The sequence below is a fragment of the Myodes glareolus genome, chromosome 3 (genome assembly GCF_982192425.1).
Source record: "Myodes glareolus chromosome 3, mMyoGla1.1, whole genome shotgun sequence".
In the NCBI taxonomy this organism is placed as follows: Eukaryota; Metazoa; Chordata; class Mammalia; order Rodentia; family Cricetidae; genus Myodes; species Myodes glareolus.
The window spans coordinates 82015418-82041198 of record NC_142028.1 but is presented as its reverse complement, the minus strand read 5'-3'; the positions used below and the strand labels follow the sequence as shown (position 1 = coordinate 82041198).

Genomic DNA, 25781 nt, shown 5'->3' with positions numbered 1-25781 from the left:
GTGGGCTGCAGGTTGTACTTGCCTGGCTTAGAGCAAAGCCACTGGCTTAGTGGAGTCTTCAGTTTACAAAAGTCTTATCTTAAACCTGGGCCTGTTTCACTGATGGTTTAGGAGGGCTGGAAATCGACAGTGCCTGCTTAGCTTCTGGATCTTCTGAGCTTGCATCAGCCGTATAGGCTAGTAATAGATGTAGTTGCTTTTTGATTGGATAGAACTCAAGGCTGTGGGTACTATAGTTACCTTGAAAAACTTAGTCTATTTCTACTGACCTACTGCTAATGGTCTAACTACCTACTGGCTACTTGGAAAGCTAGACTGGCAGATTAAAGGAGGTAGAGGCAGGAAGATCAGAAGTTTAAGTCTAGCCTTAGCTACAGAGTGACTTAGAAGCCATCCTGGACTATGAGACTTTGTTTTGTTTTGTTTTGTTTTTAAAGATTTATTTATTTATTATATATAGTGTTCTGCCTACATGTATGCCTTCAGGCCAGAAGAGGGCACCAGATCTCATTATAGATGGTCATGAGCCACCATGTGGTTTCTGGGAATTGAACTCAGGTCCTCTGGAAGAGCAGTCAGTGCTCTTGACCGATGAGCCATCTCTCCAGCCCGACTATGAGACTTTGTAAAAAACAAAACATAATAGAGCAAAGCAAAACTAAATAAAACAAACCATTTGTAAAGATGTGGTAGGATTATAGGTTTGCTACCACACCTCCTGTTTCTTTTTTTTTGAGATGGAGTCTTAATATTTTGTTCAGGCTAACCTCATATTCTTAGGTTCAAATGAACCCCCTGCCTCAGCCTTAACAGTGGTGTGTCTGAACTGACAATGGCAGAGTCCCAAGATGATGAATACTATCATCAGACAAGTGACAATGCTTGTATTGCTTTATGTGTTTTCTTATTTTTTCCTTACATATTCACGAAGGCTTTATGCCATCTAAGCACTACAGCTTGATTAACTTTACACCCTCTTAATCCCTCATGATGGAGATTAAACTCCAGTATGACTTTTGGAGAGAACAAACAGTATTCAAACAGTTGCAGCATACTTTGCTCATCTTTAATCTTTTGAACTGTTCTAATTCAGTGAACTTCGTTAGCTTTCATCCTAATACTTAAGTCATCTCTCTAGAAATGTGCTCCATCATATTTCCTTGGATTTTTGTGTGCTTCTTTTCCTCTGACTCCTTTTTCTGAACTTTTTTCCAGTTCTAACTGCAGTCTTCTCCACTTTAAAATAGTACCCATTGATCTTGTGTTCTGTTTTAGATGATTCCACATTTCTGCATTTCTGTCCTTTTCTCTCGTGAAAGTGCTAATGTACCTTTTCTATTTGTCTTATCCATTTCCCCTTCATTCCATCTATTTCATATGGTTTTAAGGTAATCGTCTTTTCTTTGTTTTATTTTTTGGTTTTTTGAGATATGATTTCTCTGTGTATTCCTGGCTGTCGTGGAACTCCTCTGTAGACCAGACTGGCCTTGAACTCAAAGATCCTCCTGCCTCTGCTTCCCATTGTACTGAGATTAGAGGTATGCACAACCACTACCCAGTTTATGTATGTTTCTGGTTTCCAAGGAGGAGAGCTTCATTTTTCACCTCTTACCCCTTGTTTTTTTATTTTTGAATTGGTATCCAAGCTCAGATGAAGGTCTAGGTTGGTGTAGAACTCTATATAACCCAGACCATCCTAAAACTCATACTCTTTTCTCTAGATGAGCACTACCCCATCCAGCTCCTGTCTCATCTTTTAACCTCATATTAAAATGCCCATATAAGGGGCTGGAGAGATGGCTCAGAGGTTAAGAGCACTGCCTGCTCTTCCAAAGCTCCTGAGTTCAATTCCCAGCAACCACATGGTGGCTCACAACCATCTGTAATGGGGTCTGGTTCCCTCTTCTGGCCTGCAGGCATACACACAGACAGAATATTGTATACAAAATAAATACATACTAAAAAAATAAAATGCCTATATAAAATAAAAACAATATTTATTGGCCCTGACAATGCTAGTTATTTTGTTATTTGGCCTTCTATAGCCTATACATTCCTTGTAGTATATACTGTATGTGTGTACTTTAGTAATATTTTGATGCTTGTTATGTATAATAGCAAGAACCTGGAAACAATCTAGATACCCCTCAACTGAAGAATGGATAAAGAAAATGTACATTTTATATTTGCACAATGGAGTACTACTCAGTAGTAAAAAACAATGACATCATGAAATTTGTAGACAAATGGATGGGACTAGAAAAAAATCATCCTGAGTGAGGCAATCCAGACCCAGAAAGACATGCATAGTATGTATTCACTCATAAGTGGATATTAGACACAAAGAAAAGCATAATCAGGCTACCTGGAGAAGCTAGGTAAAAAGGAGGACCCTAAGAGGGACATACATGGAGGGCCCCAGGAATGGCAAATAGTTAAGATTTCCTGGGTAAACTGGGAGGGGGGGTTAGAAGGGAGAGGATGGGGGATGGGAACATGAGGGATTTAGATGGCCAAGTAGGGGAAAGGATGGAGAGGGAGAGCAGTAAAAGATTTCTTGCTGGAGGGAGCCATTATGGGGTTAGAGAGAAACCTGGTGCTAGGAAAATTCCTAGGAATCCACAAGGATGACCCCAACAAAGACTGAACTGGCCTTCCCCTATAATCAGATTAGTGACTACACTAATTGTCATCATAGAACCTTCATTGAGTAACTGATGGAAGCAAATGCAGTGATCCACAGCGAAGCACTGGGCTGAGTTCCTGGACTTGAGCTGAAGAGAGGGAGGAGGGATCATATGAGCAAGGGGGGTGAAGATCATGATGGGAAAAACCACAGAGACAGCTGATTTGAGTTAGTGGGAGTGCATGGACTCTGGACTGTCAGCTGGAGTAACTGCATGGACTGAACTAGGTCCTCTGAATGTGGGTGACAGTTATGTTGCTTGATCTGTTTAAGGGGGGCCCTGGGAGTGGAACCAGGACTTATTCTGGGTGCATGAACTCGTTTTTTGGAGCCCATTTCCTACGGTGGGATACCTTGCTTCGTCTTGAGACAGCAGGGAGGGTCTTGGTCCTGCCTCAACTTGGTATGTCAGATTGGTTGACTCCCAAAGGGAGGGAGGCCTTCCCCCATTCTGAAGAGTGGATGGCGAAAGGAGATAGGGTTGTGGAAGGAGGGGAGGAAGGGGAACTGAGCTTGTTATACAAAATGAAAAAGTTTTTTAAATAAAAAATATTTTGGTGCTTGTAATTTTCTTGAACTTACATCACTTCAAAACTTAGAGGCAGATTTTTCTAGCCCTCCTATCAGCTCCCAAATCACAACATGGAGATTTATTATTAATTATTATGAAAACTTGACCTATAGCTTAGTCTTATTTCTAACTAGCTCTTTTAACTTAAATTTACCCATTTTTGTTAATTTACTTTCTGCTTCGTGGCTTTATTACCTTTACTCTGTACAGCTCATGCTGCTTTTCTGCTTCCTTCATGACTGACTGGCCATTTTTCATGTCCCCACCCTTTCCAGATCCACTCCGCCCTGAAAATCCTGCTTAGCTATTGGCCACATATCCTTTAGTGTAGCTATCACATTACCTGGAAAATACTGGTTTGTCTTTCTTACTAATCTTTGAGTTACATACAGTGTAGAACTAGATCCATATTCATTTTGGCATATTCTTGGTGCCTAATGATCTTTTTTTTTTTTTGTAAACACAGGGCATATTTTTACTGAGTGTTCATTTGAACTCTAGTTAAAGTGAGCTTGAATTAAGAACCAGTTAATTGCTTGAAAGAAATGAACGATTTTTTTTAAATCCTGATTTTTGTCATTATCATGTAGCAATTTTAAGATGGGCTTGGTGGCATGTGCCTACAGTCCTGGTATTAGGAGGATTATGAGTTCAAAGACCAGCCTTCGCCACATAGCAAGTTTGAAGCCAGCTTGTGTTATGTCAGACTCTTTCTCAATAAAAGCAAAAAATTAGGGTTAGGGATGTAGTTTAGTTGGTAGAGTGCTTGAATAGGTTCCATACCAGCACTGCAGAACACCAGGTTGTGTGGTAGGTAGCACATACCTGTTAGACCCAGCACTTGGGAGGTATAAGCAGGGGGATCAGAAAGAAGTTCAATGTCATTCTTAGCTACTTAGCCAGTAGCCTGGATTACTTGAGATTATGTCCCAAGAAAATAAGAAATAGATTGTGATGGTTAATATTGATTGTCAACTAGACAATGATTTAGAATTAACTGGGAGGCAAGCCTCCTAGCACATCTAGAAATAAAGGATCTTTATTTAGTTAGCCTCTGGGTCTGCCTATGGGATATTATTATCTCAACTAAGTTAGTTGATATGGGAGGACTCTCTTTAATTGTGGATGGTACAATTTCATGGGCCAGGAGTCCTGAAATTCATAAAAATGAGAAAGTAAGCAGAGTCCCAGCATTCATCCCACTGTGCTTCCTGTGATCCTGCATGCATGTAACCAGCTCCTTCAAGATCCTGCAGCCATGACAGACTGTCCTAGAATTGTGTGCTAAAATTAGCTCTTCCTAAAGTTGATTCTTGTCATTTATTTTGTTATAGTAACAAGACAAGGATCAACACAAACACAAAAAACAAAGCCAGATAAATAAAATCAAACCAACTATTAGCCAACCAAATAAATGTAACCCCCCCAGACAAGCTAGTGATGGTTGCACATACTTGTACTCCTAATACTGAGAAGGTAGAGGCTTAATAATTGCTACAAGGTCACAACCAGTCTGGTATGTATAATATTGAGTTTTAAGATAGCCAGGATATATAGGGAAGCCATCTCAAACAATAACAACAATAAAAAGTAAGAACAAAAACGTCAGCACCCAAGAAACAAACAACAAAAAAAGATATGGCAGTGTTAGATTTGTGTCATTTGTATATGGAAATAAACATCAATTTGTTAGTTATTATTGAATGCTTTGAGACTTAAAGCTGTGTCATGTTCATCTTCACGTTGCTAGTACCTAATCTCTTAACTCAAAAATACTAAATTGAAGCCAGGCGGTGGTAGCGCACACCTTTAATCCCAGCACTGAGGAGACAGGTGGACAGATCATTGTTAGTTTGAGGTCAGTCTGGTCTATAGAGCAAATTCTAGGACAACCAGGGCTACACAGGGAAACCCTGTCTTGAAAAACTAAAGGGGGTGGGGTGGGAGAAGGAAAAATACATAAATAAAATAAAACTTAAGAAATTGTTGCTAACAGACCTGGGTATCATAAAAATGTGAGAAGACCCTCTTTGTACGGTAAAGAAATGATACTAGATGGAAATAGGATCTACAGAAGAAATGAAGGACACAGAAAATACCATAATGATAGATGACAACACTAGTGAAGGGGAAAGACAAATGGGTTTCTTGTATAGATTAGATAAAGGATGTGGGACTATTAATTCAAGGTAGGCTGATAAGTTATGGGGAAATACTGTACTCACTTCAACAACTGCTTATAAGTAGATATAGTTAAAAACTGGCCTGAAGAATGCAGATGAGAAATAGTTAAAAACAATTGGTACCATTTGAACATAGAAATACAAGATAGTAGAATTAAAATCAGCTATTCATAATTGCATTAAATGTAAATAGACTAGATAGTACCAAAAAGATGAAAACAAAAGACATGTCTTTACTGTTCACAAGAATTTGAAATATAAAAAAATACATTTTAGTTGGAGTAAAAAGATGGTAAAAGGTATACCCTATTCACGCTATTGTTAACGAATTGGTGTGATTAATGTCAGAGGAGGTAGCTTCAAGATAAGGAAGATGTCTAGATCTAAAGAAGTTCTCTTCCCCCTTGGGTATGTTCTATGATTGCTTCATTTTTATTCCTTATAAAATGCAGCTAATATTTGAGCTATTATATTCAGTACTTAACAGGATTGTAAAATGGTTACTATTACCACTGTATGGATGAAGCTCGGAGAGGTTAATAGTTTTCTTAAAGTCACAGTTAGTCAACTTGGTAAGTTGCTTTTGAAGTCAGTTTTACTGTGATTCAAACTTTTTCTTCTTTCTTTCTGAGTCGGGTCTCTGGAAGTTAGGTTGGTGTTGTGTGACACTTCCTAGGGAGATGCTAACAAACTTGTTTATATCAGATAGGACACTGATGACAGACTAAAGAAGCTTTTCCACCCAAGTCTAGCAATGGGTTTCCTGGGGTTACTTACAGGAGTGCGGGCGAGGGGTTACATACAGCAGTATGAACGACTCAAAGGCAGTTGTCATTGAAAAGCTCACCCTAGCTTAGCCAGTGACTCATGGAAGCTGCATCTCTGGAGCGCCTTGCATGACTTATAGGCAGATTGACATGGCAAAGTCTATACTTTCCAGCAATTGTTATGGATTATATAATCTTCAAGGAGGGCCTTGTGAATCTCTCTCTGTGTGTGTGTGTGTGTTTTGTTGTTGTCCTTTATTTATTTATTTATTTAATTTTTGAAGCAGGGTTTCTCTGTAGTTCTGGAGCCTGCCTGCCTCTGCCTTCCAAGTGCTGGGATTAAAGGCGTCCACCACTGACTGGCAAATCTAGTATGTTTCAAGAACTTTCTGAAACTTGTGAGTGACTTTCTGAACCCCCTAGGTTCTGAAAGCAGAATATGTTGTGCCGCAGCCAGCTGGCCTCAAACTGTGCACCCTGCCTGTACCTGTAGAGTGCTATACAGGTTTTTGTTTGTTTTTTTAAAAAAACTATACCTTAGCTGGACTGTACCTTAGATGGGTGGTGGCACTGCACACCTTTATTACCAGCACTTAGGAGGCAGAGGCAGGCGGATCTCTGAGTTTGAGGCCAGCCTGATCAATAGAATGAGTTCCAGGACAGCCAGGGTTACATAGTGAAACCCTGTCTTGAAAAAACCACCAACCCAACCCAAACCAAAACTTGTTTTTCTGAGAATAGTCCTTGAATTATATTGCATTCCCTGCATTGCTTCTATATAAACATACCTAATTTGAGGAGCCTTTTTGAAGTCACCTACCTAGTTCCTTATTCCCTTTTGGAGCCCTCCATCACTTCTTGTATTTCTCTCCTTCTTCTCTCCCTCTCTCTGACAAGGCCTTATTCTGTGGAAGGTTGACTTTAGACTCTTAGATCCTCCTGCCTCTGTCTCTTGAGTCCTTGAATTATAGGTATACATCACTATGCCTTGTTGGAATCCATCCTTTCTATACAAAAAAACCAAAGAACTGTATTTATATGTCACTAATGAACATAATTTTAATTTTCACTATTAGCATTTATGTTTTTATTACTTGCTAGTACATTTTGAAGATCTCCCTTTCCTAAATGTGGGAAATGTTGTTAATAACTATAGTTGCAATTTCCAGAGATAAATGTTAATTTGCTAACATTGTGTTTAAAGTAAATTAAAGAAAAAGGCAGGTGGTTTAGATTGTTGGAGTTAACTCTGAATAAAGAAGATAGTAGTATCCACAACCTGCTGCAATCCTTGTGATATATTGCTTAGCACAGTAGCACAGTTTTGGGGTATTTTTGAATCTAGGGTCTCACTGTATAGTTTGGGATGATTTTGAACTTGCTATGTTGCCACTGCTGGCTTTGAAACCCTTGTTTCAGCCTCTCAAGTGCCACCACATCCTCTACCTGTAAAGTTTTAGTTTATAAATTAGATTATGATAGTGTCTTTACTCTTTACATCATGTTTTTAGTTTCTGTTTATAGTGAATACTTATAAGTTGTAAAAATGAGGTGTGTTGGCATTCATGTAAGGAATCAGTAGATTAAAAGACCTGTGAAACCCTAGGACAGTAGCTTTCATTTTATCCTCTGTAATTTTAGCTCCTATCAATGTGCCTGGCCATGGTAGATTTTCTTACCTTTTTATTATTATTTTTTGAAAGTCTTATGTGAAAGCAAGTGTATAATGAAATTTCCAAGAATTGTTAAATACTTGCTCCCTCTTGTGGATAGAAATGAGAATGTAAGCTTACTAAGATTCATTTTCTGTTGCTAAAAGCTGCACAATCAGCGGTTTGTAAAACTTACCAAAACATTCCTGTTTTTGAGAATTATTAGTACAATTTTACCAACCTAATAATTTTTTAGTTCACATAAACTTGTTGTTGCTCAATATTTTTTTCTTTCAAAGAAAGGAAAGACTTTATAGCTTTCCAGAATAAAGTTTGTATAATAGTATAGTCACGAACCACATAGTGGTGTTTTGGTCAAGAACAATACAATACAATGTATACAATGATGGTCCCATAAGATTATAATGGAGCTGAAGAATGTGAAGCCAGATTTGCCCTGTTGGCCTGAACTTGTCAATCATGATCTGTTACTGTTTCAAATATTACTTCAGTTGCTGACACTTTCTTGGAGAATTTTATATCTTTGTTTATGAGGATGATTGCTATGGATCTGGAGCAGTTCTAGGCCTGTCTTGTGCTGAATGCCACTCAGGTGAGAGTGCATCAGTATGTATGTAAGCTGCTTGGTAGTACACCTAGACTCATTGTTCTTCTTTTTGGAGACATGACCCTGCTAATGGCTCAGGCTGGTCTTGGACTTCCTTTGTAGCATCGGCTGCTTCTATTTCTTAAGTGCTAGGATTACACATGTGTACTGCTATGTGTGGTTTATGCTGTGGAAGGGATTGGTCCCAGGGCCTTACGTATGCTAGGCAAACACTCTACCAGTTGAGCTACGTTACAGCTCCTGAGCAGATTTTGGAGAGTACTAATGTTAGCTATTTCTTCACTGCCTTCCAAATTTTGTACAAAATTTTCTAGTAGCTTTTCCTAACTTGAAAATGCTCAGGAAAAGAATTTTTAAAAATGTCCTATTGGGGATGGGGAGATGGCTCAGCAGTTAAGAACACTTGTTACTCTTCCAGAGGATTGGGATTTGATTCCTAGCCACATGGTGATTGAAAACCCTCTGTAACTCCAGTTCTAGGGGATCTGACCCCTGTGGGCACCAGACATGCATATGGTACACATACATGTATGTGGGCAAAACACCCACATATAAAAACAGTGAATATATTAATAAAAATAAACGAAAAAAATTACTCTCAGCTAAGTTCGTACAGTATAAGACAAGATCTCATTTTTCTAATTCACCCCATTATTGGTTAAGCCGTACCTCAGTTGCTTCTCTTATCACCCATAGCAGAGGCCATGAAACTGCCACTGGAAATTGCTTACAGTCTTATTCCATAAGGCCTACTCTCAGGGACTACATGCATCTACTAGTCCTTCAGCCACATTGTGGACTCTTTTAATCAAGGAAATTTTTATTGTAATCAATACTCCATAGAAGAGGGCTGCCCAGGGAGCCACTTCCTACCTCCATATGTGTCAGCTTTACCTTGAATGTTTTCTTACCCATAGAAGAACAGGTATATTGGGATTGTCCTTATTGCACCACTCTCAGATGCCTTAGTTGCATGTCTTAGAACATGTCAAAGGTGATATGTTAAACTCTTCTTTGGTTCTGATCGTCCTTATTTGGGGACACTTGTGTTGCACAACTTTTCCTAGGGAGCTGTGAAAAGTTAAGTATAGATCTGGAACTGACAGCAGATCAAGGAAATGATTCTGCTTAAGTCTTGCTTGGTGACCCAGTGAGTTTAATGGGATTATGGGAGCATGGGGACTCTTCAGTAGAGCTGCCTACAAGTTACACAGACGCTGTAATTTCCCAGTGTAATCATTCAGTGATGCAGCTTTCTTGAGTCATAGAAGATGAAGCTTTTGATGGCACAAAAAGCTGCTCTAGAGTCACCAATGCTGCTATAAGTAGTGCTAGTGAACTACTGGTTCATCAGCTGAGACTTGGATGGTTGTTGTCGGTGCCCCATTGGCACGAATGTTTGTTGTGACCACCTAGGAGAAAGGTCGTGTAACGAGAGAAATATGATAAGTCTAATAATATCTGCCTCTTTCTTTTAGCTCATTTGGGAGGTCAGGAATGGACAAATAAAAAGCTAGGTAACTTTATGAAGTAAACAATAAGGTAGAAAGAAGTTATTACAGACAACTGCACTGGAGAAAGAGGGAAGAACTTGCCAAGAATTTCATATATGTGTTTTGTGCACTTACTTGAGATTCTTGTAACTAGTAATTCATGTGTTTGTAGTTTTACAGAGTTTGGAGTATTTTTAGATAGATTGTCCTGGTTGAGTGTCCCTAATTCAAACAGTCTACAATCTGATGTTCCACAGTGTAAAATGTTTTGAGTGTCTGATGCTGAAGAGATTTCAGCTTTGGGACATATTGGTTTCTCAGAATAGGGATATTCAACGAATAAAGGACTTCAGGTATTAAAATAACCCCTTTCTCTTTCTCCTCCTTTTCTTGTCATTTTGCAAAATGAAGTGTGATTAAATGTGGCTTAAATGTAGTAAATTTTTCAGATTTTTTTTTTTTTGTTTTGATGCAGAAAGTTTTGGAGAAACAGTTTGATAGTGGGCTAGGTGTGAAGACATTAAGACTTACGAGGAGCATTTGAAGGGAGACATTGGTTTCAATCATATATTTTTGTTTAGAGGAGAAGGTAGTGTATATGAAAAAATGCATTTGACTGGACTATATGATTTTTGTGTACTTATTTATATGCATGTGGTATCATAAGCAAAATTCCCTCTTTGATGTATTTGAAAATAAATAAAAATTCTAACTTTAAGATACTGCTAGAATTTAACCTTAATTGTTAATATTTGGTTTTGATATTTCTGTGAAATGCATTTCAAGTAATGAAAAAGGTTGACACCCTCATCAGAAATTCATAGTCTGAGCCTTTGCTTTGTAGACTTAGTTTATTTTTTTATTTCAGTGACAATGTTCTGGATAATTGACTTAGAATAACAGCTGCATAGGAAGCAGATTTTCAAAAAAGATTTATTTTTATTTTCTGGTTTGCCTGTATGCCTCTCCCTGTACCACGTGTGTACATGGTACCCACGGAGGCCCGAAGAAGGTATCAGGTTCTTGGGAACTGGAGTTACAAATGATTGCCAGGCACCGTGTGGCTGCTGAGAGTTGAACTATTCTTAATTGTTCAACCAGCTCTCTAACCCTGAGATGGATTTATTAACCAGAATTGTATGTGTGTGAGAGATGAGGTGGGATATATGTTTGGGCATACACTGTCTCATGTAGCCCATGCTGTCCTTGAACAGTCTTAAACTCTGTGTACTAGTCTTAAACTCTGACCCTTTGATCTTGAACTACTGACCTTGAACTCCTGATTTCCTGCATCTGCCTCCCTAGTGCTGTAATTACTTATTAACCAGAATATTACAAAGGAGTGGATACTTTTATTTTAGCATATTATTCATGATGCCTTTTTCCTGGTATTAACATACCAGAGAAACCAGTTTGGTCATCAGTATTTGAATTTGGTAGGCACTGAAGCAGAGTAAATTAGAATTGTTTTGGCAGATGGCTTACTCAGTTTGTGCTAAGTCTAGAAATTCCTTCTCCATTTCTAGTATTTGAATATTCGTGCCATTCTTTGTTTAGTACTTTTTTAAGGAGTTTTGTGCGTGTGTGTGTGTGTGTGTGTGTGTGTGTGAGAGAGAGAGAGAGAGAGAGAGAGAGAGAGAGAGAGAGAGAGAGAGACCGGGGAGGGGGAAACTGGGGGAAGGTGGAGGGGAGAGAGGGAGTCTCATACGGCCATATACACAGCTTCTGGCCTGGAACTCTATATGGAGACTAGGTTCACTTTGAACTCAAAGAAATCCACCTGCCTCTGCCTCCAAGGTACTAGAGCTGAAGGCATCTATTAGTATTTCTAAGAAAGCTTTATAGTGATTATTTTGGAAAATAATAGACAATTTCTAATTTTATAATACCCTTCTCTCCCTTTCTCTCCATTTTCCTTCCCCCAGTCCCCCATTTCCTCCTCAGGTTCTGCCCCTATCGTGTTATAAAGCAGAGAATTACTTCTTGTCCTCAGCCTTTACTTCTGTTACTGAGATTATAGGCATGTTTTTATTAAGAACGTTTAGAACTCATGTTTCAGTTCCCTGTTGCTGGAGACCAAAACCAGGGCCAGCAAATGCTCTGATGCTGAGCTAAGTAAGACTTCATACCTATTTCTTTCTTATTATTGTGGCATGGTTTCACACTATTCATTCTGGTGTGGAACTTCTGTGTAGTTCAAACTGACATTGAATTTGTGCCATTCCTCCTACCTATCTTCCTGAGTGCTGGATTACACATGTGAGCTACCATATCAAGCTTTACTTTTCTATTTTGTAGAGGCCGTTTTTTAAAAAGAAACTTACCTAAGGTACATAGGAGTGTGTTTATTTTGAATGATACAGATCTCTTGGTACTGACAGTCTGCTGTTCCCTGCCCCCACCCCCATATGCTTAGGATGGCCTTAAACTCCCGATCCTCTTGCCTCAGTCAGTCTTCCAAGTGCTGGGATTACCACCATATTTACTATTTCTGGTTTTTTTTTATGTGCATGTATTTAAGACTTTTTGTTTGTTTTTTGAAACAGGATATCTCAGTGTAGTCCTGGCTGTCCTGGAGCTAGTTCTGTAGATCAGGCTGGCCTCAAGCTCACAGAGATGCACCTGCCTCTATTTCCTGAGGACTGGGATCAAAGGTGTGCATCACCACTGCCCAGCTAAGATAAAACTCTTAAGAAATATTATTTAAGAAACATTTCTAGAATGTTTGACTATAAGTTGACTAGTATTTTCTAATATGAAGCTCCTATTTGGCACCAGAACTGTGGCAGTGCTTAACATTCGTAAACATTTACAAGCACGACTAGATTGCATCAGTGCAGTCATGCCAGCTTGTCTCTACAAATGATGGATATCTTTCTTTCTTTCATTCATCCGTCCTTCCTTCCTTCTTTCTTTTTTCCTATACATTGCCAGTGCAGTATATTAGACGATTGATGTGAAAATGAGCAGTGACACACTAAGCTGGGTAAGATTCTTACTGCTATAATTCATAATTTCTTTTAACAAGAAAACTTTTTCACTGAATTAAAAAGATAGTTACTTGAGAGTATGTACATAAAGTTGCCAGATGTTTGTACATACTGTCTCACTCTACTTGTTCTCAGACTTAAGTTAATATAACTTAAGTATGCCTAATAAAATGTGGAGTTTAGAACTCTACTTGCTAGAAGGTAGGTGATACAGTTGTCTGAGATAAAGGATGAAAGCTGGAGTAATCTACTGTTAGAAGATGAGGGTCCCACAATAAATGATACTATGCTGCTCCATGTTGCCTCTTGTGCTCACATGATAGTGACTTGGTTAGCACAAGCCCAGCCCTTCTGTCTGCCTCTTTCCGAGGTATCTTTTGAAATCATGTTCCCCTCTGTGATGGAAGCACTGACAGTTATTCTTTTTGTACTGCATATACACTTAACTTCTCAGTATTTGGTATTCCTTGCCTATGTCTGAGTTTTTCTGTAATGTGGAAATTGCTAGCCTACTTCTCTTTCTTTTTTCTTATTTTTTTTTTCAACTTTAATTTTTTTTTTTTTTGGTCAATATGCTTTTTCTTTTTTGAAACAGGGTCTTTCTGTGTAGCCCTTGCTGATCTAGATCTCTCTCTGTTGACCAGGCTGGCCTTGAACTCACAGAGATCCCTGCGCTTCTGATTCCAAGTGCTGGGATTAAAGGCGTGCCCTACTATGCCTGGCCCTCATATACGTTTATACTTTAACAAAACTGTATAGTTTTTAGTTTTCTAAGCTGAATGCTTGTTGTTGTCCTTTTTTTGGTCTTTTCTTTCTTGTTCCTATCTTTCCGAGCCACTTTTTTTCTGCTGTCTTTCTTGTTGTTTTTAGAATTCAAAATTGGTATTTGCCAATTATTATTTATGAGTGTTTCACCTGCATGCATGTCTGTGTACCATGTGTGTTTCTTGGAGGCCAGAAGAGGGCACTGAACTCTCTGGAACTGGAGTTACAAATGGATGTTAGCTAACATGTAGGTGGTGGGAATTGAACCTCAGTCCTCTGAAAGATTAGCAAGTGTTCTTAATCAATGAACTATTTTTCCAGCCCCAACTATTATTATTTTCAATTATGAGTATATATGCGTCTCTCTGTGTGTTGTGTGCAAGTGAGTGCAAGTGCCCTCAGAGGCAAGAATCATTGACTTGCTGTAGCAGGAGTTACAAGTGGTTTATGAGGCATCCGAAGTGGTGTAGCTAGGTTATATGGTTTCACTTAAATTACTACTAGCATTATATGAGTTGTCTCAGACACAATATTTCACTCAAAACTAATGCTATTTCTGTGTGACAGCTCTATAACTCAGTGGCCAGAAACCACAGGAATATTGAGGCATTTCCCTGTCATGGTTGATCCTGTTTAGAGTCTTTGTTTAGAAGTTGCATATATATTTGGGATTGACTCCTCAATATTTGGTCTCATGTGTAATTCATGTGTATTTATTTTGACACCTTCTCATAGGATCTTAGAGATGCTCCCCCCAAATCTTAGGACCATGATGACATATAGAAGTGTAAGTAGAAACTCATGATGCTTTTGAAGACATGGTCAGAGTTAGTATACCACCACATGCTTATTATAGTTTTCATAGGAAAGAGATCAAGTCATATATTCAAACTCAGTGTCAATGGAAAATAATCCTTAGTGAAAGGAACTAGAGAGTTCTATGGTCCTTATTTGTGGAAAGTTAAAGAATTGGATTTAGTATCACATCTATTTTGCCTTGTGTCCACTAGCTTCAGCCATTTGAGCATGGTTTGGTGTTATAAATTACATCCTCTTCTGAGCCTCTGTTCAAAATGGATGTTGAGGCAACATAAAATTAAGAATTCACCACATTTTCATATTAAATGTTCATATGTTTTGACCCTGGACTGTATAAGATAAAGAAAACTGGCTGAGTACTAAGTATGCATGCATTCATTCTCTCTGCTCTTGACTGTGGATGTGATGTGTGAACTGCTGTGTGATCCTGGTTACTTTTCTGTCAGCTTGGCACAAGTTAGAGTCAAATGGGAAGAGGAACTTCAATTGAGAAAGTGTCTCCATCAGATCCCCTCAGACAAGTCTGTGGGGGCATTTTCTTGACTGGTAGATAGGTGATAGAGGAGGACCCAGCCTCCTGGTGGTAGTGCCACCTCTGGACAGTCTTGGTTTGTATAAGAAAGTCTGAGCAAGCCCTGTGAGCAAACCAGTAAGCAGTGTTCTCCATGGCTTCTGCTTTAGTTCCTGCCTCCAGGGACCTTGCCTGCTTGAGTTTCTGACTTTCCTTCATGAAAGGCAAAATAAACCATTTCCTTCTTTAAGTTACTTTTGGTCATGATGTCTTTATCTCAACAATAGAAGCAAACTATAGTATGTCTTAAGTGTCTTTTCCCATGACTTTTCCTGAAGCGATGGACTGAGATTTAGGATTGTGATTAAAAATAAACTTTCCCCTAAGTTGCTTTTGTCCAATTATTTTATCACACCAACAGAAATGAAACCAGGACAATATCTTTGAAACATTGATTTCTCTTTGTTAAAATGGGCATAATAGCTACTTCAAAAGGTTGGTAAGAGGATTGAATGAAACGTAAGTTACTTGGCTCATATTGATTTGTTGACTTTTTATGTGTAAGAATTCTAATGGACATGTTTCATTTTTGTGATTATTGAGAGGATCAAAGGATGGTGTAAATTGGCTTATGATAAATAACGTGCTAGTTAGTTCCTAATGGCTAGGTTTTATGCTGATGGTAACAGATTGGTTTTGAATGTTCTTTATGGCTTCATTTTCATAATTTGAGAATTGTGTTACTTGAGTGTTCAATACTGTGTTTGGAGAGTTAAATTCTGTCATTTTGTTTTTAGGTCTTGGGAGAATATAAAAAGGTCGATCTCCAGCAGGTGTTTCTGTGCTTGCTTCATGTGCTGTTCTTGGCTTTTCACAAGGTGTTTTTGTTTTTGTAGTTGGGGAGGGAGATAAGGTCTCACTGGGTGGTCTTGGCTGGCTTGGAACTCATTATTCAGGCCAAGCTGGCCTAGAACTCAACAGAGATCTGCCTGCCTCTGCCTCCCAAATGCTAGGTTTAAAGGCGTGCGCCCATTCCTGGTCAAAAACTGCATTCATTTGTTCGTGTGTGTGTGTGTGTGTGTGTGTGTGTGTGTGTGTGTGTGTGTGTGTGTTTTCTTACGCTGTGGCGTACATGTGGAGTAGGAGGATAACTTACAAGAGTTGATTCTCTTTTCATAATGTGGGTCCCAGGAATTGAGCTCAGGTTGCCAGGGTTGGCACCTTTACCGATTGGGTCATCTCTTCCCATCCCTGATTGATTTACTGTAATTGTTAATATTTGCAAGTAAGACTTTTCAAACTCTTATGTATTAACTACTGAGAAGTATGAACCACTTAATGTCTTGACTTCATTCACATTTTATGCAGCTTAAATTATGTTTTATACCATTTATATTTTAAGTCTGTTCTCATTTCTAAAATCCTAAAAATGCATATGTATTTGGTTTTTAGGCATGTACCGGAATTGAAAACATCGATGAAGCTATTACATTGCTTGAACAAAATAACTGGGACTTGGTGGTAAGTACTTCATTCTTTGACCTGAGTTTTAACTTTATGAATTCTTGAATGGTCTTAATGTTTATGTATATTTATTGCAAGTTGTTTTTGTAATTATATCACTAAACCTTTACATTGCTAGTAGAACTCTTTTATATTAACATTTTATAATCTGTATTTATTTACTGTTATTAACATTTCTATCTTACTAAATATAGCTGCTCGTTTTTAAAATGTTTGTGTCATATTTCATGTTGTTATAGTAGTATAATAGTTTTACCATCCTTATTCTGGTGGGCATTTAAGATTGTTGCAGTAGTTTGCAATACTGTAAACATTACTGTGGAGAATATTCTTATATATGTGTATTATATATTTAACTTAGTATTTTTTCTAGAAGAAACTGAATATATTCACTTTATGACTGAATTTCTGGGTCATATTGAATGAATATTTTTAGGGATTCGGCTACTTAAAGCCTAATGAACTTTTGGTTTTATTGATTTATGTTTTTGCCAACTCTGTGGAGATGACTTTTTTTTCTTAAATCATTGATCCTGCTGTCCCCTCCCTTCTGTCTGTCTTTCTGTCTTTATTTCTTGGTCTTGTTGTCTGTCTCCCTCACTTTCTGTTTTGTATTTTGGTACAAGAAAATTGAGAAATATTTCTCCTGCCTTACCTGAATTCATGCTTTATAATTCCTGTTTTATATACAAGAAGGCATGGTAGAGATGACAGTGCCATGATGGGGATATGGGTGAGGGGCAGCAGCATATTTGGAGCGATGCTTCTGGGCTACTTGTCTTGAAACCTTTTACAATAACAAATATATTGTTTTATTTAATTTACATATATTTGAGATAGTCTTTTGGTCAAGCTGATAAAAATCACTGGGGAGGTTACAAAGCCCACTGAGTCCACTTGGCTTTACCAAGAGGAATAAAGGAGAACGAAAAGGAAAACCAAGACTAATGGGCTATATAAATTCTTGATATTGGAATTTACAGTTAGGACTATGTAATGCAGTAGGGACCTAAGTTCTTTGTTCATCTCCTTTTCTATTGCCTACATTCATTAGTTTTAAAGTTTAAGATGTTTATTGGCTGTATGAATATTGTGTGTGAATATTGTCTTGACCCAGCCTTTCTAAAATAATGCACAAGAATTTCCCCAGATAACTCTGAATACCTGAGAGGTGAGGTGCTGTCCATATATTTCTACCTAGCTTGGTTTTGGAAAGCATTATCAACTACTCCTTCTTCCTTCTTCCTCCTCTCTCCCTTCTTTTCCTTCCTCCTCCCCTTTCTGCTCTCTGTTCTTTATTTTTTTCTCAGGTTTTTAGTATGTTAAAACTAGGTCTTGTATATAGTAGGCAAGTTTCTTACCACTAAATTAGGCCTATAGTCCTTTATTGTGTCATTTACAACTTAAACTTTTTCATTTGAAATGATTGTTTAGCTGGCAGTATTTCTTCCACTATATTTTTATTGAAAGCTACTGTACTTCTTTCTTTGGCTTGGTATATTTTTTTGTTTCTGCTGTTTTCATACAGCATTCACTTATATATTGTGTGTGTGTGTTAAATGAAACTTAAGAGTATGAAATAGCACATGGAACTTTTAATATGCCATACTCCATTTTCTGCATTAATTTTGTGTCTGAATTATGACTGTCATTGGTCTATAATCTTATAGAACATTTCACATAATTTAAGTTTTTAACTTAGGATGTCAGTGTTTTAAATTTCATCTATCTGTCTATCTGACTGTCTGTCTATCTGTCTATCTCTTATATAGTTTCTTCATTTCTGTGCATAATTACTAGAGAACTGTAAAGAAACATTCGTTTGGCACTGTAATCAACAATTGTGGTGAAATGGAAAACTATTATAATGAAAAACTTAGGCACTGAAGGACCGTTGAGTGAATGTCATGAATCTAGTTTTTTACTAGCTAATGATGATTTAAAAAATGTATCAAACTGAGTGTGGTGGCATATACCCTTAATCCCATCTCTCAGGAGGCAGAGGCAGACTGATTTCTGTGAGTTAAAGGACAACCTGCTCTAGGTAGTGAGTTCAGGACCAGCCAGGACAGGACATTGAGACCCCCATCTCTAACAAGCAAGGAAAAAGAAAAAGAAAAAAAAAAGTATGATCTCTAATAGACTTTGTTTTCTGTTGTATCCACAAATGGTTATTTTATGAAGAATAGAAGATAGTCCCCTTTGCAGTGCTGTGTCACACCTGAGACAGTAAACTGAAAAAGAAGACAGACAGGGTTACTTGGCTAGCCATTCTGGAGGTTTTAGTCCTTGATTGGTCTCCCTGTTGCTTTTAGGTTTGTGATAAGACAGTATACCACGTCAGGAGCACATTGCAAAAGAAGTGTTGTTTTTAACAGAATCTCAGTTGTTCAGTTTTTTTCAATAAAGACTTGGAAGCCAGGTGCTGGGGTGAAAGTCTGCTAGCTCAGAGAGGCAGAGAAAGCACCCAGCTGAACTTCTCTTCAGTTAACATCCCAGAAGCCTCATTCTCCCATGCTGCTTCAAACAAAAATCTCTGCCAACTCAGTGTCTTTTCCCTTCTACTTTTGTGTGTGTCTCTGTTCATCCTCATTTCTTTTTTTTCTGTTTTTTTCTTAATAAGCCTATGTTCATTTTCTGTCAACTGGTTGCTTGCTTCGCCTCTTGACCTATGGTTGATTTATTTAATCCTGTTTATAATATTCAAGCAGAAGACTCTTGGATTAAAGGTATGTGCTAGGACTGAGCCACACCACTCAATCTTGGTGTTCACAGTGTTATCAAATGCCCTGCAACAAAGAAGTGACTACTTTGTGTCATCTAAGGAATAAGGGGTGGTGGGCTGAATTCCCCGTATCTCCTTCAAAGGCATATCTTCAACCATGTATCTTCCTTCTGTTATGCTTCATTTTGTATAGGTTTCATGATATGACACTAGGATCTTGGATGGGGGGGGACCTTTCAACATATGGGAGAGCTAAGCTATAGCAGATATTTATTTGACCAGGATTGGAGGTTGGAAAGTTCAAGGATATGGTTTGTGAAGGCCTCTTTTTGCATCATAAGATGGTGAGACAGAACAAGGCATGTAAGAGAGAGCTTTTATTTATTTACTCTTTATTTATTTATTTATTTATTTATAAAAATTTCCACTTCCTCCCCTCCTCTCAATATCCTCCCCCTCCCCCGACTCCCTCTCCTCCTCCCTCTCCAGTCCTAAGACCAGTCAGGGTTTCCTGCCCTGTGGGACGTTCAAGTTCCTCCCCCCTCCCTCCAGGTCTAGGAAGGTGAGCATCCAAACAGACTAGGATCCCAAAAAGCCAGTACATGCAGACGAAACAAGTCCCAGTGCCATTATCAATGGCTTCTCAGTCAGCCCTCATGTCAGTCACGTTCAGAGAATCTGGTTTGATCACATGCTTGTTCTGTCCCAGTCTAGCTGGCCTTGGTGCGCTCTCATTAGATCAGTCCCCTTGTATCAGTGGGTGAACGCACCCCTCGTGGTCTTGACTTCCTTGTTCATGTTCTCCCTCCTTCTGCTCCTCATTTGGACCTTGGGGGCTCAGTCCAGTACTCCAATGTGGGTCTCTGTCTCAATCTCCATCCATCGTCGGATGAAGGTTCCCTCTGATCTTGACTTCCTTGCTCACGTTCTCCCTCCTTCTGTTTCTCATTTGGACCTAGGGAGTTAAGTCCAGAGTTCCAATGTGGGTCTCTGTCTCTATCTCCATCCATTGCCAGATGAAGGTTCTATGGTGATATGCAAAATATTCATCAGTATGGTTATGGGTCAAGGCCAGTTCAGGCACCCTCTCCTCTGCTGCCCAGGAAACAATCTGGGGACCTCTCCTTGGACCTGGGAACCCCTCTAGAATCAAGTCTCTTGCAAACCCTAAAATGGCTCCCTTAGTTGAGATATATACTTCCCTGCTCCCATATCCATCCTTCCACCCTCCCCCCATCCATTCCCCCAAGCTATCCCCCATCCTCCCCTTCTCCCCTTACTTCCACCCCCTACCCCCCGCCGTGCACCCAAGTTTGCCTGGCCATCTTGTCTACTTCCAATATCCTGGAGGATAACTATATGATTTTCTTCAGGTTCACCTTCTTTTTAGCTTCTCTAGGATCATGAATTATAGGCTCAAAGACCTTTAATTATGACTAGAATCCACTTATGAGTGAGTACATACCATATTCCTCTTTTTGGGTCTGGGTTACCTCACTCAGTAAAGCATTTTCTATTTCCATCCATTTGCATGCAAAATTCAAGATGTCATTGTTTTTTACCGCTGAGTAAAACTCTAATGTGTATATGTTCCACACCTTCTTTAACCATTCTTCTATTGAGGGGCACCTAGGTTGTTTCCAGGTTCTGGCTATTACAAATAGTGCAACTATGAACATAGTTGAACAAATGCTTTTGTAGTATGATAGGGCTTCTCTTGGGTATATTCCCAAGAGTGGAATTGCTGGGTTCTGAGGGAGGTCAACTCCCAGTTTCCTGAGAAACCGCCACACTGATTTCCACAGTGGCTGCACAAGTTTGCATTCCCACCAACAATGGATGAGTGTTCCTCTCACTCCACATCCTCTCCAGCATAGGCTATCATTGGTGTTTTTGAGTTTAGCTATTCTGATAGGTGTAAGATGCTATCTCAAAGTTGTTTTGATTTGCATTTCCCTGATCGCTTAGGAGGTTGAACATGACCTTAAGTGTCTTTTGGCCGTTCGAAGTTCTTCTGTTGAGAAGTCTCTGTTCAGTTCAGTACCCCATTTTTTAATTGGGTTAATTAGAGTTTTAGTGTCTAGTTTCTTGAGTTCTTTGTATATTTTGGAGATCAGACCTTTGTCTGATGAGGGGCTGGTGAAGATCTTCTCCCAGTCAGAAGGTAGCCTTTTTGTCTTACTGACAGTGTCCTTTGCTTTATAGAAGCTTCTCAGTTCCAGGAGGTCCCATTTATTCATCGACTCTCTTATTGTCTGTGCTACTGGGGTTCTACCTAGGAAGTGATCTCCTGTGCCTATGTCTTGTAGACTACTTCCCACTTTCTCTTCTATCAGGTTCAAAAAAAAAAAAAGCTGGAGTCAACAACCACTGGTCATTAATATCACTTAATATTAATGGACTCAACTCACCTATAAAAAGGCACAGACTAAGAGATTGGATACGAAAACAGGATCCAACATTCTGCTGTTTACAAGAAACACACCTCAACCACAAAGATAGACATCTACTCAGAGTAAAGGGTTGGGAAAAGGTTTTTCAAGCAAACGGACCTAAGAAACAAGCAGGTGTGGCCATTCTAATTTCCAACAAAATTGACTTCAAACTAAAATCAATCAGAAGAGATGGAGACGGACATTTTATACTCATAACAGGAACAATTCATCAGGAGGAAGTCTCAATCCTGAATATCTATGCCCCTAATATAAAAGCACCCACTTATGTAAAAGAAAAACTTCTAGAACTCAAGGCAGTCATCAAACCACACACACTATTAGTAGGGGACTTCAACACACCTCTCTCACCAATGGACAGGTCAATCAGACAGAAACCTAACAGAGAAATAAGAGAATTAATAGAGGTAATGAATCAAATGGACTTAACAGATATCTATAGAACATTCCACCCAAATAGGAAAGAATATACCTTCTTCTCTGCAGCTCATGGAACCTTCTCGAAAATTGACCACATACTCGTTAACAAAGCAAACTTCCACAGATACAAAAAAATATTAGTAACCACCTGTGTCTTGTCGGATCACCATGGAATAAAGTTAGAATTCAACAACAATTCTAACCCCAGAAAGCCTACAAACTCATGGAAGCCGAACAGTCAACTACTGAATCACCCCTGGGTCAAGGAAGAAATAAAGAAAGAAATTAAAGTTTTCCTTGAATTTAATGAAAATAAAGACACAACATACTCAAACCTATGGGACACAATGAAAGCAGTGCTAAGAGGAAAGTCCAAGTGCCCAATTAAAGAAAACGGAGAAAGCACACATTGGAGACTTAACAGCACACCTGAAAGCTCTGGAAAAAAAAGAAGCAGACTCATCCAGGAGGAGTAGAAGACTGGAAATAATCAAACTGAAGGCTGAAATCAACAAAATTTTTTTTTAAAGATTTAGTTATTTATTATGTATACAGCATTCTGTCTGCATGGATGGCTGCAGATCAGAAGAGGTCACCAGACCTCATTACAGATGGTTGTGAGCCTTCATGTGGTTGCTGGGAATTGAACTCAGGACCTTTGGAAGAGCAGTCCTCTTAATCACTGAACCATCTCTCCAGGCCTTTATTCTTTATTTCTTTTTGTGTAGAAAGAGTTTATTTGAACTTGGGGTTCCAGAGGATGAGACTACATGAAGAAGTGGAGGCAGTAGGTATCAGGCATGACTGCTGGAGTAGATCAGAGGGTTCACATTTAAAACATGAAGCAGGGAGAGCAAACTTAAAATGGTGTCTTTTAACTCAAAACTCTCCCACAGTGACATACCTCCTTCCAAAGGCCACTTAAGCTTCCCCAAAAAGTGCCACCAAATGGGGATCACATATTCAAATAATAGAGTCCATGGGAGACATTTAAACCACCACATTTTACTTCCTGGCCACCATAGACTCCTGGCCATAGTATGAATGCACTTTCTATAGTCTTTTAGTCTCAATGCTGTTTAAAAGTTTAAAGTCTCTTCTGAGACTGAGAACAATCTCATAACTGTAACCCCCTGTAAAATCAAAGAACAAATTACATTCTTCCAATATAACAATGATACAATACACATTACCTGTGGTAGTTTGAATGTAATTGGCCCCCCATAAGCTCATAGGGAGTAGCACTATTAGAAGGTGTAGTAGTTATTGCCTTGTTGGACTCAGTGTGCCACTATGGGGGTGGGCTTCAGGTGTCATATATGCTCAAGCTATGCCAAGTGTCTTAGGCCATTTCCTGTTGCCTTCTGATCAAGATGTTGTAGTTATATTTTCTTTGTAATCTAACAAAGTTTACCTGAAGATCAGAGTGTAGAACAAAGCTGCTAGTTAGCTATAGCTGCTAATCTAAGCACTTGAGAGGCAGAGGCAGGTGGATCTCTGAGTTCAAGACCACCCTGAGCTACACAAAATCAATCCAGTCTAAAAGAGAATTAGAGCCAGGTGGTGGTGGCTCACACCTTTAATCCTAGTACTTGGGAGTCACACACTTTTAATCTAGCAATATGGAGGTGGAGACGGGAAGGATATGACTGGGTGGAGAGAGTAATATAAGGTGGGAGGAGGCCGGAGCTCAGATGCAGTCTGAGGTGTGGTGGAGACAGATGCAGTCTGAGGGTTCTGTCTGAGGATTCATAGAGACAGGATCAACCCTTTAGTCTGAGGATTCCCTAGAGGTAAAAGGTCTCTCTAGTGGCTGACTACACGTCTTCTTTGATCTCTCAGCTTTCACCCCCTAATATCTGACTCCAGGTTTTTATTAAGACCAATTAGAGTTTGTGCTACAAGATGTTCCCTGCCATGATGTTTAAGAGTTGCTTGGTTATGGTGTCTTTTCACAGCGATAGAAACTCTAAGATAGAAATTGACACCAGAGACTGGGGTATTGCTGTGATAGGCCTGACCATGATTTTGTTTGGAGGAATTTGGGTTAGACAAACAGTGGAATGCTTTAAGCACTACTTTATGGGCCATATTAGTAGGAACAGAAAGGAAGACAGTGGTGCTCTTTAAGAGTTACTTGAACTGTTGGGGGCTGGTTCAAGAGGTATCAGAGGAGAAGAATTTTAGTATGTTGCCTAGAGATTGTACTTATGCTACTTTGTTAACACAAAAAAAGAATGTGGCTGCTTTTTGCCAAAGAGTCTGCCTGAGGCTAAAGTGATGAGATTTGGGTTCATTCCATTGGCAGAGGACATCTCAAAACAGCCTTCTATAGATAGACTCTTGTGTGGTTACTAGTGGTAACTCTAATGAAGATTTATAATGAAAAGAAGCAAGCTCAGCAAATAAAAATACAAAATGTACAAATTGAATAAAAGAACACCAGGAAGAGGAATAGAGCTAAATCCTGTGTTCAAGGAGATAAACAGATTAAAAAATGGAATGAAGAGAGTGGTTGACCTCAGAGCAAGATCCCATTCAACTCACTTTCTAGCTTGTTCCACAAGGAAACAATGATAAGCTTAGAGCTGGGTGTTATAGTATACATCTTTAATCCCAGCACTGGGAAGGCAGATCCTGGTGGATCTCTGAGTTTGAGGCCAGCCTGGTCTGCAGAGCAAGTTTAAGGACAGTCAAGCTTAGTCAGTGAAGGTAACAATCAAGCACAGAAAGCTGGTGAAGATGTAATTGAATGAGGGAACCATGTTCGAGCCCCAGCAAACAGCAGAACTTGGCAGCTTTGGCCATGTGGTTCTGGCTTTAGAGTTAAGGATAGAAGAAACGGCTTATGGATTTTGCCTCCTCAACTAAGGACAGCTGCTGAGACCAGGCATGTGTCAGTGGTGTCGTGAATGGAGGCCCAGAGAGGCCATTGTGTAAAAGGTGTGAAGTTGGAACCTGAATTGTCTTGCCGGCCCCAACGTGTTAGAGATGCCAGAGCTGTAGGATACCTGCTGAAAAAAGCTGCTAACAGCAAGTGGAACCAGCCCAAGAGGAAGAAGTGTATTGCAGTCAACAGAGTTGAAAGGAGTTGGAGATCTGAAGAGTGTTTTGACACCAGACATGGAGTTGGAATTTGCCCATCTGGTTTTCAGTACTGTGCTCCCTTCCCTATGTTTTGGAATGGTAATGTAAATCCTATGCTGTTATATTCTTGAAGTGTGTGATCTGCTTTTTCATTTTGATTTTACAGGGAATTATAGGTAGCAGATTGCATGAATCTCAGAAGAGACTTTGAACTTTGTACTTTTAAATGTTGAGACTGTGATACACTGTGGACACTTTTGAAGTTGGACTAAATGTATTTTGCATTATGATATTGATAAAGCTCATGGAGGCCAGGGAGTGGAATGTGGTTGGTTGAATGTAATTGGCCCCTATAAGCGTTGAATGTAATTGGCCCCTATAGCTCATAATGTGTGGCGCTATTAGGAATTATGGCTTTGTTTGAGTAGGTATTGCCTTGTTGGAAGAATTGTGTCACTGTGGAGGTGGTCTTTGAGGTCTCATATATACTCAAGCCATGCCCAATGT

The 25781-nt window shown here is 39.1% G+C and overlaps 1 protein-coding gene across 3 annotated transcripts in view; it reads left to right on the top strand.

Moving 5' to 3' along the window:
• Faf1 (Fas associated factor 1) overlaps positions 1–25781 on the top strand; it is a 303421-nt gene that overhangs the window by 15682 nt on the left and 261958 nt on the right. For 2 of the 3 annotated variants that reach the window (XM_085686415.2, XM_087904746.1), the window contains exon 2: positions 16518–16586. In XM_085686415.2, coding sequence (XP_085542541.1) covers positions 16518–16586 — 69 coding nt within the window. Of the gene's footprint in view, positions 1–14474; positions 14523–16517; positions 16587–25781 lie in introns of those variants that run through there. The other variant, XM_085686413.2, reaches the window with a different exon arrangement.